At 39.9% G+C, this 21,635-nt stretch overlaps 1 protein-coding gene across 1 annotated transcript in view; it reads left to right on the top strand.

Annotated features, from left to right (window-relative positions):
• Positions 1 to 209: 209 nt before the first annotated feature.
• Positions 210 to 21,635, top strand: part of NEBL (nebulette) — a 102,362-nt gene continuing 80,936 nt past the window's right edge. The window contains 7 exon segments of the mRNA XM_075211934.1: positions 210 to 2,019; positions 2,962 to 3,092; positions 3,329 to 3,519; positions 14,569 to 14,707; positions 15,768 to 15,800; positions 20,576 to 20,632; positions 20,708 to 20,779. Of these exon segments, the coding sequence (XP_075068035.1) occupies positions 14,630 to 14,707; positions 15,768 to 15,800; positions 20,576 to 20,632; positions 20,708 to 20,779 (240 nt within the window). The 5' untranslated portion in view covers positions 210 to 2,019; positions 2,962 to 3,092; positions 3,329 to 3,519; positions 14,569 to 14,629.

Genomic DNA, 21,635 nt, shown 5'->3' with positions numbered 1-21,635 from the left:
TCGTTTAGCGTGTGTAGTGGGACTGTGATTGATGCTTCTTTTTATATTACATACAAATATGTTATCACTCATGGATATAATAATTTATGTTGCAGGTGAAATACAAAAGGGACTTTGAAGAAAGTAAAGGCCGAGGCTTCAGCATTGTAACAGACACACCTGAGTTACAAAGGTTGAAAAAAACCCAGGAACAGATCAGCAATGTACGTTGAAGATCCATCTCCATGAAAGATTGGCGACACCGGTGTTGGTCTGAAACTGTTGTTGGTGTTTGTATGTGGAGATCTATTGAACGAGCCTGTGTTTGTGCGAGTGTGTGTCAGGTTCACCTATGTATAAATATATATTGGCTCCAGTTACAACATCATTAAGGTATTTAACCGTACCCGTACCCTAAAAATTGTAGGAACGCCCATTTTGTGGGCTGAACCAACAACCATGAATATGCTATCTATTAATATACTAGGGACCATTAACATTGTTGAGGAATGAGCTAATTCACACCTCTTGTCTCAGTGGTGGTGCTTATTGAATTAATCATACTTGCCTACTTTTGAAGGCAGCTGTCCGGGAGGGGGTCCGTCGAGGGGGCGTGACCAAGTGTGGTGCGCCATTAGGCTCCGCCCCTGTCAATCTTAAGCAATTTTAGCCAATCGCAGTAGGGGGCGGGGCCACGATGGCACATTTAGCCCCGCCCCCACCATCTTCAACAACGACAACAGCTGGATCCGGGATTTTTGCCTGCTCTCTCGGGAGTCCGGGAGAACTCCCAAAAATTTGGGAGTCTCCCGGACGTTCCGGGAGAGTAGGCAACTATGGAATTAATATGATTTTTTTAAATGAAAATTGGTTCAGTCCCAAAAATGTCTTCCACACACAATTTAAATTTGAAATTTCCAGCAAGCAATGGGAGAAATTTGATCCATGTCCGGCTTCCAGGTAGAAGTATATATTTTTTTCTATTTTCTGTTGGTTTTATTACGTTTGAGACCATTACCCCTAACCGCTTTTCCCCACACTAGTCTCCAGGGTCCCTGCAAATCACCTCTTTAGTGGTCTCTGATTTACAATAGTAACATTGCTTTATACATTTACTCATTAAACAAATGTAGATGACGTGAAGATATGTAATGCTTTAATGTACACAAACACTGTACTCTTGGGTGAAATAAATTGCTCACAGAGAGAGCACAAAGTCTGGAAAAAGACAATCACATAGATGGGATAGACTAAAGATAACAGACTTGTCTCTCTCCGTGCATCGCTCACGGATGACGTACTGTGTATTGTGGGTTTTGTTAGTTCTTATCGTTCTTGTAGACATAAAATGAAATACAGGTCTTTATAAGAACTTTTTGCTGGGACAACTTTGCACTTATTTTTTTTTTGTAGCGTAAGCAATTTCATTCCCTTTATAAGAGACGCTAAGCTATTTTTAACCACAAATGCTGAATATTGAAAATGCATCCTCATGTCTAATGGGTAAGTGAAAGGTTTGTTTATTCGTCGTACAAATATATTTCCTGGGGTAGTCCATTCCTAAAAGATCTTATTTCAGCATTCCACGCTAGAAACTAGAAACTTGGCATGAGGTTAAAAAGGATTTTGCTTTGCCATGCATTACAACACAAATGAAGAATTCTTTCATCGATTCCTTCTGGTATCTACTTCAGCTTTTTTTTGTGACTTATTAAGTAGAAGAATGTTCTGTATCTCACATATATGAGGTGAAGTGTCCTTTCCAGCACTCTCCAAGAGAAACATTAATAGAGCTGAAATAAAAAGCTTCAGATGACTTCAAGGAGAGTTTAGGAGCCTTGAGCAGCGTTATCAATTTTTCACGGATAACATCTTGGCATTAAAAATGTAAGTGATCAAGAATTGGATATAACGTAACAATTGTGCCATACTTTTCTACTGGTGCATTAACATTTGCATCTACATTCATCTTTTATCTACAAGACTGAGGCGCTAAGAGGAGAAGCCAAGTTCCTGAGAACAGAGGATTCATTGTGAAAGGTAAACACTTTGCTTAATGTTATTTAGTAACTTCAATATGCAGTACCTGTATGGTATTACTCACTTCCTGCTGTGGAGTATAAGAGTATTGTAAATCACCCAGGATGAGTGCTTTTATAGAAGTTAAAGAACTCTGTTTTAATATAATTTTATTGTGTTGTTGAGGTACCCATTATGTTTTATAATGTACATTATAAATACACAGATATGCAGACAATTATATTTACAGACATAATATAAATATAAATGATACACATTTACCTAGTGCCCATGTGACAGCAGGGATGACCTCTTAGCTTACCTGCCTTAATATGTTACTTAGTAGACTAGTCCGGCCTAAGGGATGTGGCCTGTTCACAATTCAGTAAGTCACGTTATTGCACCTTACTAATATCTGAATGGATAGTGCCCCTCAGAAGCTCTATAGGCCAGACTGGCTCCAGATGATTAAAAAAAATGTGTGTTGGCAGATTAGGAGCCCAGGGATTGGACAAAAAGCTGAGCATAAATATAAGAAAATATAACTCCGGCCTTATATCTTAATAATAACAATGCAGTATGCAGGTAAATATACTACCGGACATTAACATACATCAAAGCGAGTGAGTGCATTACCAAGGTTATCAATAATGTACCTGAAATACCTGCAGTGTTTCTTCCTACATAGATAAACCTCCCTGGCATGTTGAGCAAGAAAAGCCACTTCCTGGCATTAATGCCAGGTAGTTTGTTTTGTATTTTCAGTAAAGTATACTGCTTAAGCAGAATTGTCCCTGACTCCAAGGTGGAGTGTGTTGTGCATTTAAAAACGATATTGATGAAAGGACACGTTTTCAAAGGCTGGGACTTCTGATAGCACTGACAGGATTACCTGTAAGATTTCTGCAATAGCAGCATTTTTTGCCAGCTCTAACATACAGTTCTGCCATCCTCTCTCTCCAGCCCCTTCTCTTCCAAGGAAAGACATCAGAAAGCAGTCACAAGTGAAAAGGCGAGGACTGAAAGGAAATAATTGTCTTGTCCCTCCTCTGTTATAGCCAAACTCCAAAGGGACACCTGGCAAGGTTTATGAGGTACGGAAATTAGATCTACTTGAGAAAATAAGTTGATGGTTTCCAGGGGAATGCTACTGTTGAAAGCAAACTCTCATGAGCTAAATGGGCCTTTTGTACTGGGAATGTCTTTTATGCACTCCTGGTAGCTCTGTTGAATTTTAAGTTGCGGTGTCTTATTTTCTCAATCTGGCAAACAGTGGATTTAAAAGGCCCCAATTGTGTGACTTGCACTTTGTATGTTTCTCTTGTTGCAGGAAAGGATAAGCTGGAAATGACAGAAAGCAGCAGTTTGCCAACGTGCCATTGTTACAATCACAATGATAGCACTTTATTTCAAGCTGATTCAGTTGACATTTGTCTTAAAGTGTACTCATCGCATCTACGACTTACAATGGAGGCAGCTATGGTTGAATCAATCACAGGCAAGCAAAGCAGGGGATTGTAGGTAATTGGAATCTTAAGCCTGATATTCCATTTATTGCACCTGTTTGAGGGCACTGTGATTTGTACACTCTTCAGAACAGTACATACATTTTATTTTGGTACCTACACTGTATGTAGTATTATATATTTATTAAGGATCTTAACGTAAGAAACTTCTTATTTCAGTCTCCTGGACAAAACCATGTTACAATGCAAGGGGTAAAAATTAGTATTCTGTTTTCCACGTAAGTTAAATACTTCCTGTTTTTTCATGTAGCACACAAATATCAACTTCAAATTTCAGTGTACAAATAAGCTATCAAGTATTTGTGTGCTACATGAAAAAACAGTCAGTATTTAACTTATGTGCAAAACAGAAAACTAATTTTTACCCCTTGCATTGTAACATGGTTTTGTCCAGGAGACTGAAATAAGAAGATTGCGGCATCTAAGGATATCTAATAACGGTCAAATCAATGACTTACACAGTTGTAACACTGTATTTACTATTATATCGGCCTTTGCAGCAGCTGTCTTGCACTGAGCGCTGCTACTCAAGATGTCATTATACATTTAGCAGCCAAATGTAAATTTATATTTAGGAACCAAATGTATCTGTTTAGATGTAAAGACAGTAAACATCAGACTCTTAAAAGGAATAATCTTAAAGGAAAGGGGGATTGAAGGCCAGAAGAGGGAATTGCCTGTCTTGGAGACACGTTTTTTAGGTATATTTAAGACAAAATAAAAAATGAAAGCACTGAGCCACAAATGTAATTTTCTAAAACAAGCTTAAGTTGTCATGTAGCAATTGGTTTCAAAGCCGAATTGTAACAAATCTATTTTTAGCAACAGTCTGGAATTATTCCCCCAGGACAATCTTCTCTAACACATTTATAGGTGAGGAGTTAAGATATAGTTAAATAAGCTATTTGCAGATATCAAACCTTGTGCCAAGTTTGATTTAAGCAGCAGATTTAACATAGTTGGAATAGTATATATATATCTGAAAACTTTCCAATATGCCGGCAGACATGTATGGATGAATAAATTATTAGACAAACAAAGTAAAAAACTGGGATAAAGTTACAGTTTTGTCCATTTACACACATGCTTTTCTAATGAATGCCTTAAATTGAATTTACAAATGGTAGTATTTCCTGCATAATACCGTAAATGTAACCGCCGGCACAAATATTATATTACTGTTTGTGATTTTAGGCATTATTAAGAAAGAATGTATTAGTATTTTAAGAAAAAGTTACTTTTGAATGAGAAAAACACACAGGGCTAAATTCATTCTGGATGTAAGTTCGTTTGTGTAGTGCATGTTGTGTGAAATTGCTCTGCGTATGCTCTGAAACGGACGTTACGCCATTGAATGCAAGTGAATTTAATTCATGTCTGAACGCAAATGACACGTCTGCCTACAAGAGGTGGAACAGGAGAGGGACCAACGTAGGCCAGGTAGAATAATGACGTACTGATGTAAATGTATGATTGGCTTCACCCGTATCACTTGGACCAGCTACAGGGCAGGTGAAGGTGCTGATTGATGGTAATGACTGACATGGCATCGTTTTTTATTAACACTACACGTATGCATTCCAGTAGCTAGCACAAAATATGTGTATGCAAGTAAGATAGACTGTAAAAACACATTGGGCCCTGATTCAGTAAAGAAAGTAAAGCAAAAAAAATGAGTAACTTTGCACCTTGGCAAAACCATGTTGCATTGGAGGGGGAGGTAAATTTAAAATGTAGTGGCAGATTTCTAGTTGGGCTAGGGCATGTCCTAGATCAACTTTAAATTTCAGTGTAAAAATAAAGGTATCAAGTATTTGTGTGCTACATGAAAAAGTAGCCAGTATTTAACTTATGTGCAAAACAGAAAACTAATTTTCACCCCTTGCATCGTAACATGTTTTTGTCCAGGAGAAAACTTACTCATTTTTTTTGCCTTACTTTCCTTAATGAACAGACGCTTGGGCATATAATGTTTTGTCTGACGTTTAGGCAGAGTGCACTTTATACCTAGATTCAATTTGAAAAGTACATTGGATTTGAATACAATTGGAACTACGTTCAAGTTCCGTGATCTTTTGAAACACAACTTGAGTGCAGGTTGCGTCTTAAAATTAATCAGGCCCGCAGTGCTTGCCTTGGCATGGGACCTATACAGTTTTCCCACAGATATGGCATTGTGTCTTAAAATTTGCAATAAACCCAGATAAATAACTAGCAAACTAACTTATCAAAGTGCTGGGCACTCACTAGAAGCAAATGAGCAGGAAGGTGAGTGGCAGTGTTTTCAAAACAATTAGTAATTATATAAATATGATCATTTTAAAAAGATGGGGTTTGAGGACACCCTAGCAAGGTTGAGTCTTCAAACAGCTATTTCTAGAGTAAGCATTTGTCCTTGTGCTATAGCATGCAATGCATAGCAGATGAAAGTTGCATTACCACCTATGTGGAAGGACATTTCAGTTGGTCACTTTAAAATGTCTGTGGACGGGGATTGTGAACAGGAGGACCAATTACAAGCCACAATCTCCATAGCTGTGGGTGCTGATAGTTCCTGTTACTCCCCCCCGCAGCATCACCAGGTTTTAGACCACCGCTATGAGACGGATCACAGAGGACCGGAAAAAAACGCAGCATGGTCTCTGGGAATGGGAAGTAAGAGGTTAGTATATAGATGGTGATGCAGTTTAAAAACTATGCAATATGGCATGTTAAGGTAGCAAAGCTATTAGTGTTGCTGGCCGTCCATGGCTTCATAATGAAATCTTGCTGGAATCACTGTTCCCCCACGTTGAGTCTGTCTCTATCCCCTTTTGCTGTACAGTCATGCAAGTGTAAGCTGACGCGGGTGACAATTTCAATTACCGCCTCTTTTCTGTCCTGTGAACCAGGAGTGGCGGGGAGTAAGGGCTGTGGCGGGAGATTCCCTGCAGTTGGAGTATTGCAGCACTTAGATATCAGCCAACATATTGAGCTTCTGACCCCGGCCCCTTTGGTATGTAGAAGTACTAGTGCAGCCCATTTAGTACATTTTTGCAGGAGCGCTGTGCAGTGATGTCATGGCATAGGGATCTGTATTTAGAAAGAGTCCCATAACTGCTAAAATGGCCGTTACCGGTGCTTCCATGGGCTCCCAAGAAAACAAACGAGCCAGGTAGCCTTCAATCCGCATATTGGGGTCATTGTGAGCCTGTGGGACCTGGTTCACTTGCTATCACTGCTCCCCTCATTGCTATGCTAGGGAACCGATGTGTTCATGTTCGACCACACAGCACAAGTGTTATCATTCTATTCTGCCTTGTGCTGCCATTTGTAAATAACCCCAAATAATTATTTTTTTATTTTTCCTGTAACTCAAGCAGTATCTTGTATAGTCTGTCGCACATAAACACAGCAATATGAAGTGCCTGATTTTGTACAGGTCAATACCATTTTTACTGTGACCTACAGGTATCCTGTGTGACTGAGGCACATTATGTCATAGTTGGGTGGATAAGAGAGAGGGCAAAGCCGATCCATTTAGAGGTCACGTATGTTCCAGTTGTACATACATATCTACAGAAAGTACATCTAAGCTGCGGGTTTGAAAAAGTGGGGATGTTGCCTATAGCAATCAATCAGATTCCAGCTATCATTTTGTAGAAGGTACTAAATAAATGAAAGCTAGAATCTGATTGGTTGTTATAGGCAACATCCCCACTTTTTCAAACCCGCAGCTTAGTAAATCTAGCCCCAAGTTTGTTTTGCAAAATATAAAAATGAAAATAACACCATACACAATATGAATGACATTTCAGTAGTGATTTCTGAACAATTGAAATGTATCAGCAGCTATAGATTTAGTTATGTTGCCTATCACTTTATGGACTCTGTAATGTAATGTCTTCTAGCATAATGTGTAGCAGAGTATTCCTGGTTCACACTAGACAGTGACCATGTGATTGGCACAACTATTTATTTATTAGTGCAGAATGCATGCGTCCTTGCTTCAGTTCAATACCCTTGTTCATGCTGCCTAAGGAAATTGTATTGATTAGCACTTACCTTCAGCCAGAACCCATAAAATCAGCCATTGTCTCTCTGAGTAAACCCATGATAAGCTTAGAAAATGAGTTTTGACCTTATTGAATGCCGAGCAGGTCGAAACTGAAAACCAGTGTCTGTATGTGAAGGCTACTTGAGATATATATATATATCTATATATATCTATATCATCACCATTTATTTATATAGCGCCACTAATTCCGCAGCGCTGTACAGAGAACTCACTCACATCAGTCACTGCCCCATTGTAGCTTACAGTCTAAATTCCCTAACATACACACACAGACACACAGACTAGGGTCATTTTATTAGCAGTCAATTAACCTACCAGTATGTTTTTGGAGTGTGGGAGGAAACCGGAGCACCCGGAGGAAACCCACGCAAACACAGGGAGAACATACAAACTCCACACAGATAAGGCCATGGTCGGGAATTGAACTCATGACATGCTGTATATCAGAGAAAAAACAAGCCGGTATATTCCACATTATATATGGTACCAGCTGCTTGGCAATAAGCCCGCGCTCGGTATATCCCATATTGTATGTGGTACCAGCTGCGTGGCAATATAAATGCCCATATATGTATACAAAATAAAAAGACAGTTGTCAGCGCTTATCCTTTACACTGCATATCTGTGTATGTCTAGCAAAATTAAAAGATGAGGTATTAGTTCATATTTTGATCAAAACATTTAAGCCTGCATCCCAGCATCAAGGGCACCTCATTATTTGCAGGTCTTACACTGACCTATATGCTTTATACACCATTAAAATGCAGTTAAAATCATATGCACTCACCTCCCAGGTATAGGGGTTTACAGTAAGCAAGGGCTGGCTTGTGAGCCACACCCAAATGTGCCTTAAATAGGTTTGATGGACAGCTGCTATGACAATAAGGCAATATTTTGAAACAAAACCAAATATATATTATATACCTTGAGCATACTACTGGATGCTGCCACTTTTCCTGACACACTGCTACTGGGGTTATTGAGCAGATAAGCATCTGTGAAATTCTGAACTTTAAAGGTTAGCAAACAGACCTTTGGCCATCATTATCACTACAAAGGGCATCTACGTCAGTTAAAAAATAGAACAAATAAAACCCTTTAATCAACTCGGACTAGGGGGGAAATTTACTAAAAATCTTTTTTCGTTTTGTGCTTTTCAAATCGCCACACATCGCCAGCGGTTTTCACCCCCAAACAGCAGGATTTACTGCGTGTGCCTGGTTTGCATGCATGTAAAGTAAAATGATGATGATGTCATTTATGTTCATTGTCAAGTTTAGAGTGACAGCTGTTGTAGCAAACCCTGTGTAACTCTACACGGAGGGAGGGGGGGGGGGGCGTCATTCTGAACTGCATCTCTCCAAGAAGTTCACCTGGCTGCAGCAGGTGTTATATCCAAAAGACACCCTAGCAGATTACTACGATAGAGGTGCAGAGTGAGAGTTTACCCATTATTACACCACCGAAAACTCTCTGCAAGTGACTGATGCCTTCATTAATCCATTAACTCTAAATAAACTATAAGCATTTTTAAACCTGTTCAAACAGCGTTGTTTTCATAACAAATTATAGAAATAATGAAAACCCCAGCTGCATATATGGTTGATAACATTATATTATTCTGGTTTCCAAGAGTACTGTGGTTCGAAGTCAACTTCCGAAAGGATTTCTAATTTGTACACTATGGTCTGTTTGGCATCTCATTAATTGCCACATTTGCGTCAACCAAAGGTATAGCTACAATTGGAACAAGTGACTCACTGCTAATTTACCCATTTGTCCTTTATAGTCTGGATCATGAGCTGATAGTGATAAGTAAAAACTGCTGTCACATCATTTGTTGCTATATAATGTCCAGTGCCGCTATATTCCGTAATTGAGCGTAATAGTTGATGGGCCCCATTGTGTCGAGCTTCTATAGAATACTAGTGAAGGAAGAGGGGATTTTATTTTTTAACCAGGTATCGTCAACCTTGCTCAGTCAATGTAAGCTGCCCATTTCTTCCTTTTAGTTCTCAGATACATTACTTGGTTATACGAGCTAATTCCCACGAACAATTTGTTCATTTGAATGATTCAAAATGTAGTTGGCGGACATTTGAAATGGAAAGTTTTTCCTTTTCTTTAGTGATCTATAAATTTACCCAATTTTTTAATGATTGTTGTGGAATATATCACATTTCATTGGGATCATTCATTTTTAAAGCGTTATTTCTGGAATATAACCCATCTAACACCTATTATATATATCTCGCTCATAAATCCCCGGTATTTGACATCAAGCCTGGAACATTACCTCACTCTTGGCAGCTCTTGTGTCTCCGCTCTCATTATGTACAGTACCTGCTGACTTGGAATGACCTCTATGTTCTATGCTTTAAATTGGTTACAGTCATTGTTTAGATTAAGGCTGCTGTAGGCAATCAAAAACTCAGCGGGCTTCACAATGGGGAACCAGCTCATTCCACCCAGGGACCAACGTACCAGCTTAGGATAACTCGCAGCACATACTTGTAGAGATGTTATTTATTCAGGAGTTTATCTTACCCTGATGTGTCAGTTTTATTGGCCGCATCACTTCTGCAGAAGAATGAAAAGCTGCTTTGTAAGTATTTGTAGCAGTTTACAACACGACACAATCTGCCTCCTTCATACAGCAGACAGCGTACCACAGTGACCTGTATTTGGGAAGGTCAGCTTTCGTGTTGAACTGTAGTTTTTGTTTTAAGCATTATAGAAAATGTTTTAGCACTTACTCAATATTTAACATCATCATCATCATTTATTTATATAGCGCCAACATATTCCACAGCGCTTTACAATTGGGGACAAACATAGTAAACTAATAAACAAACTGGGTAAAACAGACAAAGAGGTGAGAAGGCTCTGCTTGCAAGCTTATAATCTATGGGACAATGGGAGTTTGACACATGAGGTTAAGTCTACATTTTGCATTTCGGCCCAGCCAGACTGCAAAGGTAAAAGTGAGAACGCTTGAAAGTTTGTAGACCAGAGGAGAGTCTTATTGTGCGAGGGAGAGAATTCCATAGAGTGGGTGCCGCCCGAAAAAAGTCCTGTAACCTGGAATGGGAGGATGTAATGAGTGTGGATGAGAGACGCAGATCTTATGCAGAACGGAGTTGGCGAGTTGGAAGATATTTTGAGACAAGAGAGGAGATGTATGTTGGTGCAGCTTTGTTGATGGCCTTGTAGGTTAGTAAAAGTATTTTATATTGGATTTACATTACAGCATGTATTAACAGCTGTCTTGATGAATATTAATCAAAGTCATAATTACCATTACCTTAATACGCAATGGCATTTTATATCATGCTTTTTTTGGAGTTTTTAGAGATAATAGAAGGTAAGGGATGGAACCTATTGGTTCCAATGACCCCTTACCCACCTGCGCTTACGGCTAGGAGCACCATCGTCGTCTTTTGGACTTTGGCTGCTCTATTTACTTAGTGTCACAATGTCTCAGCTGTTTTCATAACACCAGTTGATAATCAGCAATAGGTCTATGTCCTTTATTGTGTGAGTTTGTATTTATTTTATTTTTTGAATAAACATTTTTATTGGGTTTTACGAAAGGAAATGCAAGACATAGGGAAAAAGCAAACAAATCTCTAGGGATAGGAAAAAGACATCAATTGGATGAGCAATGAACAGAAAAGACATATCAATGTAAGGCACGGTTAACACTTCTGCCTCACAGCGCTGAAGTCATGAGTTCAATTCCCGACCATGGCCTTATCTGTGTGCAGTTTGTATGTTCTCCCCGTGTTTGCGTGGGTTTTCTCCGGGTGCTCCGGTTTCCTCCCACACTCCAAAAACATACTGGTAGGTTAATTGTCTGCTATCAAAATTGACCCTAGTCTCTTGCTCTCTGTCTGTGTGTATGTTAGGGAATTTAGACTGTAAGCTCCAATGGGGCATGGACTGACGTGAATGAGTTCTCTGTACAGCGCTACGGAATCAGTGGCGCTATATAAATAAATGGTGATGATAATGATACAAACAAAATTATGCATGTTCAATACGGCAATGGGAGAAAGTGAGGAAGGGAAGAGAAAAAAGGTAGAGAGAGGGGGAAGTCACTGTTCACTAGAGAGCGTATTGGTACAATCGTGCAATACTGAGTTTTTATTTTTAATAAGAATCAGGCTAATATTTTTATACTAAAATTTACACCAGTCTTATAGGACAACTAAATTCTAAAAGTAATTTGTTTTAATATATGGACAATGTAGCAAAATTGTTCAACCTGACATTCCACTGCAGTTCTGTTCAAAAGTAAATCATTACCTCCCCTCTGCATTCTAGACCATACTTACCTACTTTCTGTATTCTGATTCCGGGAGATGGGCGTGACTGGAGGGGGCGGGGCGGGGCAGGGCAAGACAAATCGTGTCATTTTAGGCCCCCCCCCCCGCGACAAAAATGACGTTTTGTCGTGGGGGGCGGGGCCAAAATGCCGCGATTCTGGCTGAATCGTGCCATTTAGCGGTGGCTGCAGCGGGATGCGGGAGATTTGCCAGCTCTCCCGGGACCCAAGGTAGAGTTGGCAAGTATGTTCTAGACAGCTGAGGCAAGTGACATCATTATCCCTGCCCCTGTGTGGGAATCAACTAATGCACACTGAATTTCTGTACAGCAAGTCTGCCTGCCTGTCCGTCAGTCACTGTCTGTTTGTTTAGTTAGAGAAACACCTAGCTCCCAACAGGCAACCTGCTGCAGAGGAGGGCAAGAGACCTTGCTGACATATTTAGTTAAGTATAAACACACCAGTTATTGTATGTATATTACTCTATTGCCCTGTAATGCACAACCTTTTGTTTTATATTTATGTCAGATAGTGACTTTACTTGCATTTAAGGACCATTGCTTTATATCTGCTTCTGCAGTGACAATGGTCCATGGCTTTAAAGATTTGACTTTGGATTTCTTTTTTTTGTTCCAATTGTCCAATACTACCTATGTGGTTTTGACTGTCGAATTCAGTTCTTAGTAGCTCTTCTTATTGTGTATGTTCTATAAGCTTTTTATTGTAGGAGATTAATTATAGAACAATATATTTGTTTTCACAAATTTGTTCAGTGATAATGACATGCTGGATAGGTAAAGTGTCCTAAGTATCAATGTTAATAAGGGCCTAAATTCACTATGATATCCCTGACCATCATAATGGGGAGGTGGACAAGTGACTCCCCCATTTGGGATCCATCATCATTCAATGAACTTCTAAATTGTAGATTTTGCAGGTCAAAATATTTTTTCTTCCTCTTTACCAAACAAGAGTGGTCAACCTCTAATCTTATTAAATTTTCTACCCTCTGCAAGATGAGCAGAATTATTTATGCATTAAGCTAATGGGGGGTGGGGAGAAGGGGTCTGGTTGACACATGTTATGATCTGTTTAGAAGCAGATTTAATTTTGCGTTCTGATTCCACAACAAACAAGCTTGTGGACAATTTGGTGGCACATTGTGATGCTCCAAATTGCTTACATATTTGGTACTTAGAACAATAGGATCTCATTCTGATTCAGAGATGCAGAAGCAGCAATAATAACAGGGTATGCCTCCCTGGATCCTTATAACATAAATAGTGGGTAATTATGCACCCTATTGACTTTTTGATAATCAATTAACCAACCTAATGATAAGCAACAGTAAAATACCATCAGCTTAATTGATCAAACTGGAAGCAATTCTCATACAATGAAATTGCATAAACGAAGAGTAATAATACAATGTGAATATGAGAGACCACCCACTGGTAGATATTACAAAGTTGCACTGGAATTTAGTGCAAAATACATACACAACTTCCATCAATAATAATAATGAACACATATGAAATTATATAACACATCTTAGGTCTGTGCTAGTTCATTCACACATAGTACAGATGGGTAGGAATCGATGAGGATTCTAGAAATCCATAATTTTCATGACATATGTAGAAGTCCTGTAATGATCTTCCCTATTGGTGGTAATCGATATAAAGTCCTCCAATATTGATATATGTTTAACAGTATAGTTCAATCCCATCAATGGACTTGTAAATTTAGCATTACATCATTCAAGTCCATTGGTGGGATTGAACTATACTGTTAACATGTATCAATATTGAAGGACTTTATATTGATTACCATCAATATGGAAGATTATACTGAGGAGTTCAGTGGCCATTTAGACCTTTATACAGGCCACAAAATTCAGAGGCGACTACTAATTTCATTAATCTAAATGGTTTAGGATCTGTATTCTCCTATAGTATAACATAAAAACAAAACAAAAGTAATCCATGTAGTGAAGAAAATCCTGATGTCCCATCATTGTTCTAATTAACTTAAGACATAATTGAGACAAAACAGAGCAGCATTTTCTGGGGAAATGTATAGAAGTAGAAATGACTAAAGTGCTGGCCCTAGTTAGTGAGTTGGACTTTGATGTGGGAATTATTATTTTCAGGTGAGCAGTTCAAAAGACTGGAAAGTGGGCATACAACTTGTAAAGGGCGCGATGGACAAGAAGGCACGATTACTTAAAGCGACAGTAAGGGGTCCCCATTTTTTGCAGTTTATAAATGAGTCTTGAGGGTAGATTTATCAACCTTCTAACAAGGTTCTAGAAAATGATAGCTAGAATCTGATTGGTTGCTATGGGCAACATCTCTAGTTTGCCTTTTTAGAATGTTTAATATTTCTACCTTAGCATGAGTTTGAGTATTGTTTAGAATCCACAACACAGGGTACACTATTCACTACATGTTTCCACCTTAACCTTGTATGTCATTATATTTACAAATCATTATATGTAATTATATTTGTGTGAGCTGAGATACTGCCTTGAGGGAAAACATGAAATATCTCAATTGAAATGAATAGCAGCAGTACCACCACTATGTTTAAAGCTCCTATATCTGGTACAAAAATAGGTAAGAATCAAACTATTTCTCACACTTACTCTTTTGTTACAGAGACGCCACTTTTTAGACATCTTTGTCTGTTTTTTCCTGACATTTTCAACCCGATTCCAGGATGCAGATGAAACAGAGGAGACAGACTCAGCAGCAATCTAGTAGCGGAAAGATCAAAAAATGGACTCAAATTCAAAAAAGGTAATTACACCTATTTCTTGTTATCTAATATTTATTTATTATTGTTTATTGCTATAACACCAATCATATTCCATCATTCACATCTGTGTCTGCCGCATTGCAATGTAAATTCCCTATCACATACACACAGACCAGGGTCAGTTTTGTCAGAATTAACCTACCTATAGTTGTTTGGAGTGTTTGGAGGATGTCGAGACAAACACGGGGATGACATACAGAGATAATGTGCAGAGATAATGTGCTGCCCGGCTGCTCTGATTGTGTTTTAAACACAATCAGAGCAGCGGGACAGCACATTATCACTGCCGAACGGACCTGCACATACTGTGCAGCCGCCGGCAGCCTTAGAAGCCTTAGAAGTTAGAAAGGGGGCGGGGCCTAAATCGCCCCCCTATATCGCCCGGGGTAGAAAAAATTTCTAGATCCGCCTTTGCACAGGGCTGTGAGGCAGAAATGCTGACTGCTTTGAAAAATGAGGAACTGATAGGTCCACTTAAACAAGTGTAATAAGGTTTTTAAAATTGCTCTGATATAACTGATAATTGTTTAAAAGCTGTGAGTTTTCTTGGGGAAAAAAAAAAGTTTGAAGTGAGCATGAAAAATCTGCCACCATAAACTGTTTTTCTTAAAATGTTGCAGCCAGGCAGAAAGATTACTTACCGTATTAAATATTAACCTGCTTTGAACTGCTGGCTGAGCAGACAATGAGTTATGCACTGCCCAAGCGCTGTGTTTTGCTGCAGAGCATAGAGCATGCTTCATTGGAATGGTTTGTGTTCTATGGCAGGCTTATCTCAGAGCACGCTGCTGAAGTTCATATTATCATTCATGCTGGCTTTCATGCCAGCCTAAATGCTATTCCTGAGAGTGTATAACCATTAATCTTTTTATACTCTTTCAGCATGGCAGTATTGTGTAAGAGACCTGTTTGTTGAAAATGTGCACAAATTATGATTGTAAGTTAAGAGACCCTTTCTTGTTTAAGGGTGTTAAAAGGTGAACAATAAACAAATACACTCTTTTTATCTAAAGTCCATTTTCTCCCCTCCCTTTCTACAGAAACACCAGCTCACCTCTCAAAGAGAAAGCCGGTAAAAGTGACTTATATGGATTTGTATGAATTACTAGGAATATTTACATATATATAGAGATAACTATTTTCAGACACATCAGTACCTGGCTCAGTGGAATTTACAATCTTGTTTCCCCACCAGAGGCAACTTAGTATGTATTTGGACCATGGGAGGGAACCAGAGCTACCATATGAATGCAATGAGTGTTACCCATGCGATTAGAGTTACCCATATGAATAGGATGAGAGTTACCCATATGATGAGAGTAACTCAGTGGTGGGATTCAAATAAATTAACAACCGGTTCTCTGCCCTAATGACAGTTTTAAGTGCACAAAAAGATATACCAAAAGGTAGTTTAATATTTCATGAATTTAATACTCCAATAAGAACAATAAAGAGTTACACAAAACTAGATTATGTTATAAGAAAGAGTTTTGTGCCATGCTGCTTTTACCCTTTACACTCTGCCAGGGGCGGATTTAGAAAGATTTTCTACCCCGGGCGATTTAGGGGGGGCGATTTAGGCCCCGCCCCCTTTCTGCCATTTAAGGCTGCCGGCGGCTGCACACTATGTACAGGTCCGCTCGGCAGTGACAATGTGCTGCCCGGCTGCTCTGATTGGGTTTTAAACACAATCAGAGCAGCCAGGCAGCACATTGTCACTGCTGAGCAGACCTGCACATAGTGTGCAGCCGCCGGCAGCAAGCCCCTGCTAGGGGGCGCGATTGCCCTGATCGCCCCCCCCTGGATCCGCCACTGCACTCTGCCAAGCTGCTTTTTCCCTCCTTCACATTGTGCCATGCTGCTTTTACCCCTCTTCACATTGTATCATGCTGCTTTTACCCCCGTTCACACTCTGCCAACCTGCTTTTACCCCCCTTCACATTGTGCCAAGCTGCTTTTACCCCTCTTCACATTGTATCATGCTGCTTTTACCCCCCTTCACATTGTATCATGCTGCTTTTACCCCCCTTCACATTGTGCCATGCTGCTTTTACCCCCCTTCACATTGTATCGTGCTGCTTTTACCCCCCTTCACACTCTGCCAAGCTGCTTTTACCCCCCTTCACATTGTGCCATGCTGATTTTGCTCCCCCTTCACATTATGCCATGCTGCTTTTGTCCATGTTCACACTCTGCCATGCTGCTTTTGCCCCACTTCACACTTTGCCATGCTGCTTTTGCCCCACTTCACACTCTGCCATGCTGCTTTTGCCCCACTTCACACTCTGCCATGCTGCTTTTGCTCTTCTTCACACTCTGCCATGCTGCTTTTGCCCCTCTTCACACTCTGCCATGCTGCTTTTGCCCCTCTTTTCACTCTGCCATGCTACTTTTGCCCCACTTCACACTCTGCCATGCTGCTTTTGCCCCTCTTCACACTCTGCCATGCTGCTTTTGCCCCTCTTCACACTCTGCCATGCTACTTTTGCCCCTCTTCACACTCTGCCATGCTGCTTTTGCCCCTCTTCACACTCTGCCATGCTGCTTTTGCCCCTCTTCACACTCTGCCATGCTACTTTTGCTCCCATTTGCCTCCATTCCTTCACTTACTTTTTCTATCGGCTTATTTCCTTTCTTTTCTTTTCTTCTTGTCTTCTTGCTTGCAGACTCCTCTCTGCACCGCTCCTCACTGAATGTCGAGCGTGACGTCATCACGCCCCACATTCAGTGCGGACGAAGCAGGGAGGAGGAGTGCGATACGACGATCAGGTGAGTATATATTTTTTTTTAAAAGGACCCTGCTCCCCCCACCAACAAAGAGGGTGGACTCAGTCAAGAGCCACCGGTTCGCCGAACTGACCTTAAAATTAGGTATCGGCTCTGGCGATCCGGTGTCGAACCCATATGATGAGAGTAACCCATATGATGAGAGTAACCCATATGAATAGGATGAGAGTAACCCATATGATGAGAGTAACCCATATGAATAGGATGAGAGTAACCCATATGAATAGGATGAGAGTAACCCATATGAATAGGATGAGAGTAACCCATATGAATACGACGAGAGTAACCCATATGAATAGGAAGAGAGTAACCCATATGAATAGGAAGAGAGTAACCCATATGAATAGGAAGAGAGTAACCCATATGAATAGGAAGAGAGTAACCCATATGAATAGGAAGAGAGTAACCCATATGAATAGGAAGAGAGTAACCCATATGAATAGGAAGAGAGTAACCCATATGAATAGGATGAAAGTAACCCATATGAATACGATGAGAGTAACCCATATGAATAGGATGAGAGTAACCCATATGAATAGGATGAGAGTAACCCATATGAATAGGATGAGAGTAACCCATATGAATAGGATGAGAGTTACCCATATGAATAGGATGAGAGTTACCCATATGAATAGGATGAGAGTTACCCATATGAATAGGATGAGAGTTACCCATATGAATAGGATGAGAGTAACCCATATGAATAGGATGAGAGTAACCCATATGAATAGGATGAGAGTAACCCATATGAATAGGATGAGAGTAAGCCATATGAATAGGATGAGTAACCCATATGAATAGGATGAGAGTAACCCGTATGAATAGGGTGAGCGTAACCTATACGATGAGAGTAACCCAGTGGCGCACGCAGGGGGGGTTTCTCCGCTAAAAAAGTGCCCTACATATTGGCATTGTACTATACATCAGCCACGGCGCTGTCTAAGAAACGTCCGCCGTGGTGCTGTATTGTATACAGCACAGCCGCTGACGCTTCTTTGACAGCGCCGTGGCTGATGTATAGTACAGTTCAGCCGAAGCGGAGCTGCCGCGCATGCGCGGAAGCTCTCTAGGGTTTTTTTTTTTGGGTGGTGGAGTAAATCCCCCCTGAAAAATCCTCCGTGCCCCCCTGTAACCCCTATGTATATGATGAGAGTTACCTATATGATGAGAGTAACCCATATGAATATGATGAGAGTTACCCATACGATGAGAGTAACCCATATGAGTACGATGAGATTAACCATTTCTAGGAAACAGAAGTGTGGTTGGCATTGATCACATAATCAAACATCATAAATATATAAGGGAATTGGATCAATTATCTGAAATGGTTGGGACTTCACATTTGAAGAATAAGGAATATTTGTATTATTTAAAGCACAATATCTACTTAATAATTAATTAATACTTAATAACATTTAGAAATGATACTTGTCTTTACCCACAATGCCCTTGGCACTCCCCTCCTCATTCAATATTTTAGCAGTGCTCCTCACAGTGACTGCAGGAAGAGGCACTTGTTGATCTTGCTTAAATGACATTTCTCTTTGTCACTGTGACATGGGCACCCTTCTAGTAATGCATACACAGACAACTTCTTGCTGGGTAAAATACGTTTTTATTGTTAGATCACAACAAAACAGCATACACTTCCGTCAGGGTGACACCAGGAAACCTAACACTGACTCGACATAGTCCCCCTGTCTAGACACCGGCCCCTGTCTGGCATCGGTTGCCCTGGACAAACACACAGCTCAGGTTTATATGCACCAAATCCTGCCCTTTGGTGTAATGGCTTCATTAGACCATGTCCACCACCTGTGTGTGTTCAGTCTAGGAGTTCCACTGGGTAGGGAATTAACACTACATTTATTGATATAAAATATGTAATTGTTGCTGTCTCTGCTTTGTTTTGAGAGTTCAGCTCAGCAGGGCACAGGATGAAAAGAGCTGTGTTATCATGCATTAAGCAGGCTGTGTGTAGCCCGGGCATTGCATGGTACACTGAGAAAATGCCATGTTCTTATATATATTTATAGCAGCTTGGTTAGTTAAGTGCATGCACAGGCATAATCTAGTTATGCGACAGGATGTTCACCATCAGTAGTATTTTATATAGCAATTTACCATTCCATTCCTTACATTTGTTAAAGTATATTGATTTAAATACTTACAGTTTAGAAATTCTTGGAGTATTCTCATTGCACTGCTGCTTGTGATCTAGAATTATAGATTACAAGTGACCTTCGTGGGAAAAACACAGTGTGCAGGTGTCCTAAGTATGTTTCAGATCTGTAACTTTTGTTTTTATCTTGGAGCTATCTTGTAAGCTGAACTAATATTCATGAGAATGTAGCAGATCAATTCACTAGCATCTAGTACCTTATAAAGAAAGATAAGTCAGTCATTTCCTCAGTGATGCCGCATGAAGTGCCAGCCCCCACTGCATGTATTGTAAGTGTTTTGATTTCCCCAGAACACATGTTCCTCAGTGTTGGTCAATCAAGGAGAACAATTTTAACCTATCATGGATAAGAATACAGTAACAAAGAATGACACAGCAGGTGAGCAGGCCCAGTTGCTGGGTTGTATAATCTAAAGGAGATGCAGAAGTGGTTGTAAATGAATGCTAGGCATCTGTTATTGGCGGAATACCTACATTTATATAATGATAAGTGGCATGCACCCAAAGCGAACAATATAACAGACCTTATATATTATGAAACTCTGCACGGATAGGAAGCAGCATTGTTGTGTAATGTGGGGTTGTTCTTTCAGGTCTCTGCATCACGACATTACACTGGAATCAGTCATCTAAATATATATATTATCAGTAGAAAGAGCCTGGCTGCCACTTATGCTGTACTACTCGCTATCACGGAGCTGCGTAGATAAGAGCCATCTAGCACCATATAGGGGCGAGCCCTTGACAAATTTAGCACAGCCAACAAGACCCCGTCCATTTCATCCATTCTTACAGCTCGTTACACCACGGAGTGTCTTGGATTTTGGATCTTTATCGTGCTTTTATATATATATATTTATTTGCTGTCCCTAAAGATGAAAGTCCCCATCATCATCGACTCTACAGTGGATGACAGCGATGAAGAAGAAAAGGTAAATATCTGCCTGGGGTTTGCTGGTTCTAATAAGTCAGTTATTTGTAAAATAAATGGTGTTTTTTTCTTTCAGGTTTTCCCTAAACCTGTCGTGGAAGACAGAAGTATTGAATTTGCAAAGAAATGTAGCGAGCTTATCAGTGATGTAAGTAAATGTCATCGTCTTGTTTTCATTTTTCATGCCTAGTGTTACTGCAGAACTTTGCCCTATTTGTAACAATACAAATGTTTAAATGTAACAGCAAAGTGTACCTTTTATAGTCGCTACATATAACTATTTTTATATTAAGAGATTGTGTATACTTCTCCAATGCCATGACCCACAGGGTCAGACCTTCAAGGTCAAACTGTATCTCCTCTGTAAAGCTGGGTATACACTACACTGTTTTCGTCCAATAATCGGCTGAAACAGCCGACATACGACCGCTCGTTCAAAAGTCGGGTCAGTGTGTGCAGTTACACGATGGTCGAAAGTCTGCCCAAATGGACGATTGTCGCCTCATTTGGTTGGTCGTACCGTTTAATATTTTCGTTCCAATCTCGTTTCCACTGTGTAGTGTGTATAAACTTCCGACCGATCCACAACAGTGAGTATGAAATTCTCAGTCATTGCTCAGGACAACATGGCTGTAAAAAGTCGCAAAAGGGACATCCGCTCTTCACTTTATCGTTCTAAACAAGGCTAGTGTGTATGCAGTCCATGGACCGAGCGATCGGACCATCGATCGCATGTAAAATCGCTCGGCATAAAAAGTTGGTCGAAATTTCTGTAGTGTGTACCCAGCTTTAGATAGTAACTTACAGATATTGCATCTAAGTCATTAAGGAAAGTAAGACAAAAAATTGAGTAAATGTTCTACAGCACAAACCATGTCACAATACAAGGGGTGCAAATTAGTTTATTATTTTGCACATAAGTTAGATACTGGCTGTTTTTTCAACTAGCACACAAATACTTGATATCTGTATTTTTACACTGAAATTTAAAGTTGATCTAGGAC

Source organism: Mixophyes fleayi, chromosome 5 (genome assembly GCF_038048845.1).
Source record: "Mixophyes fleayi isolate aMixFle1 chromosome 5, aMixFle1.hap1, whole genome shotgun sequence".
In the NCBI taxonomy this organism is placed as follows: domain Eukaryota; kingdom Metazoa; phylum Chordata; class Amphibia; order Anura; family Limnodynastidae; genus Mixophyes; species Mixophyes fleayi.
The sequence above is the reverse complement of the archived record's forward strand: the minus strand, read 5'-3'. Positions and strand labels throughout refer to the sequence as shown.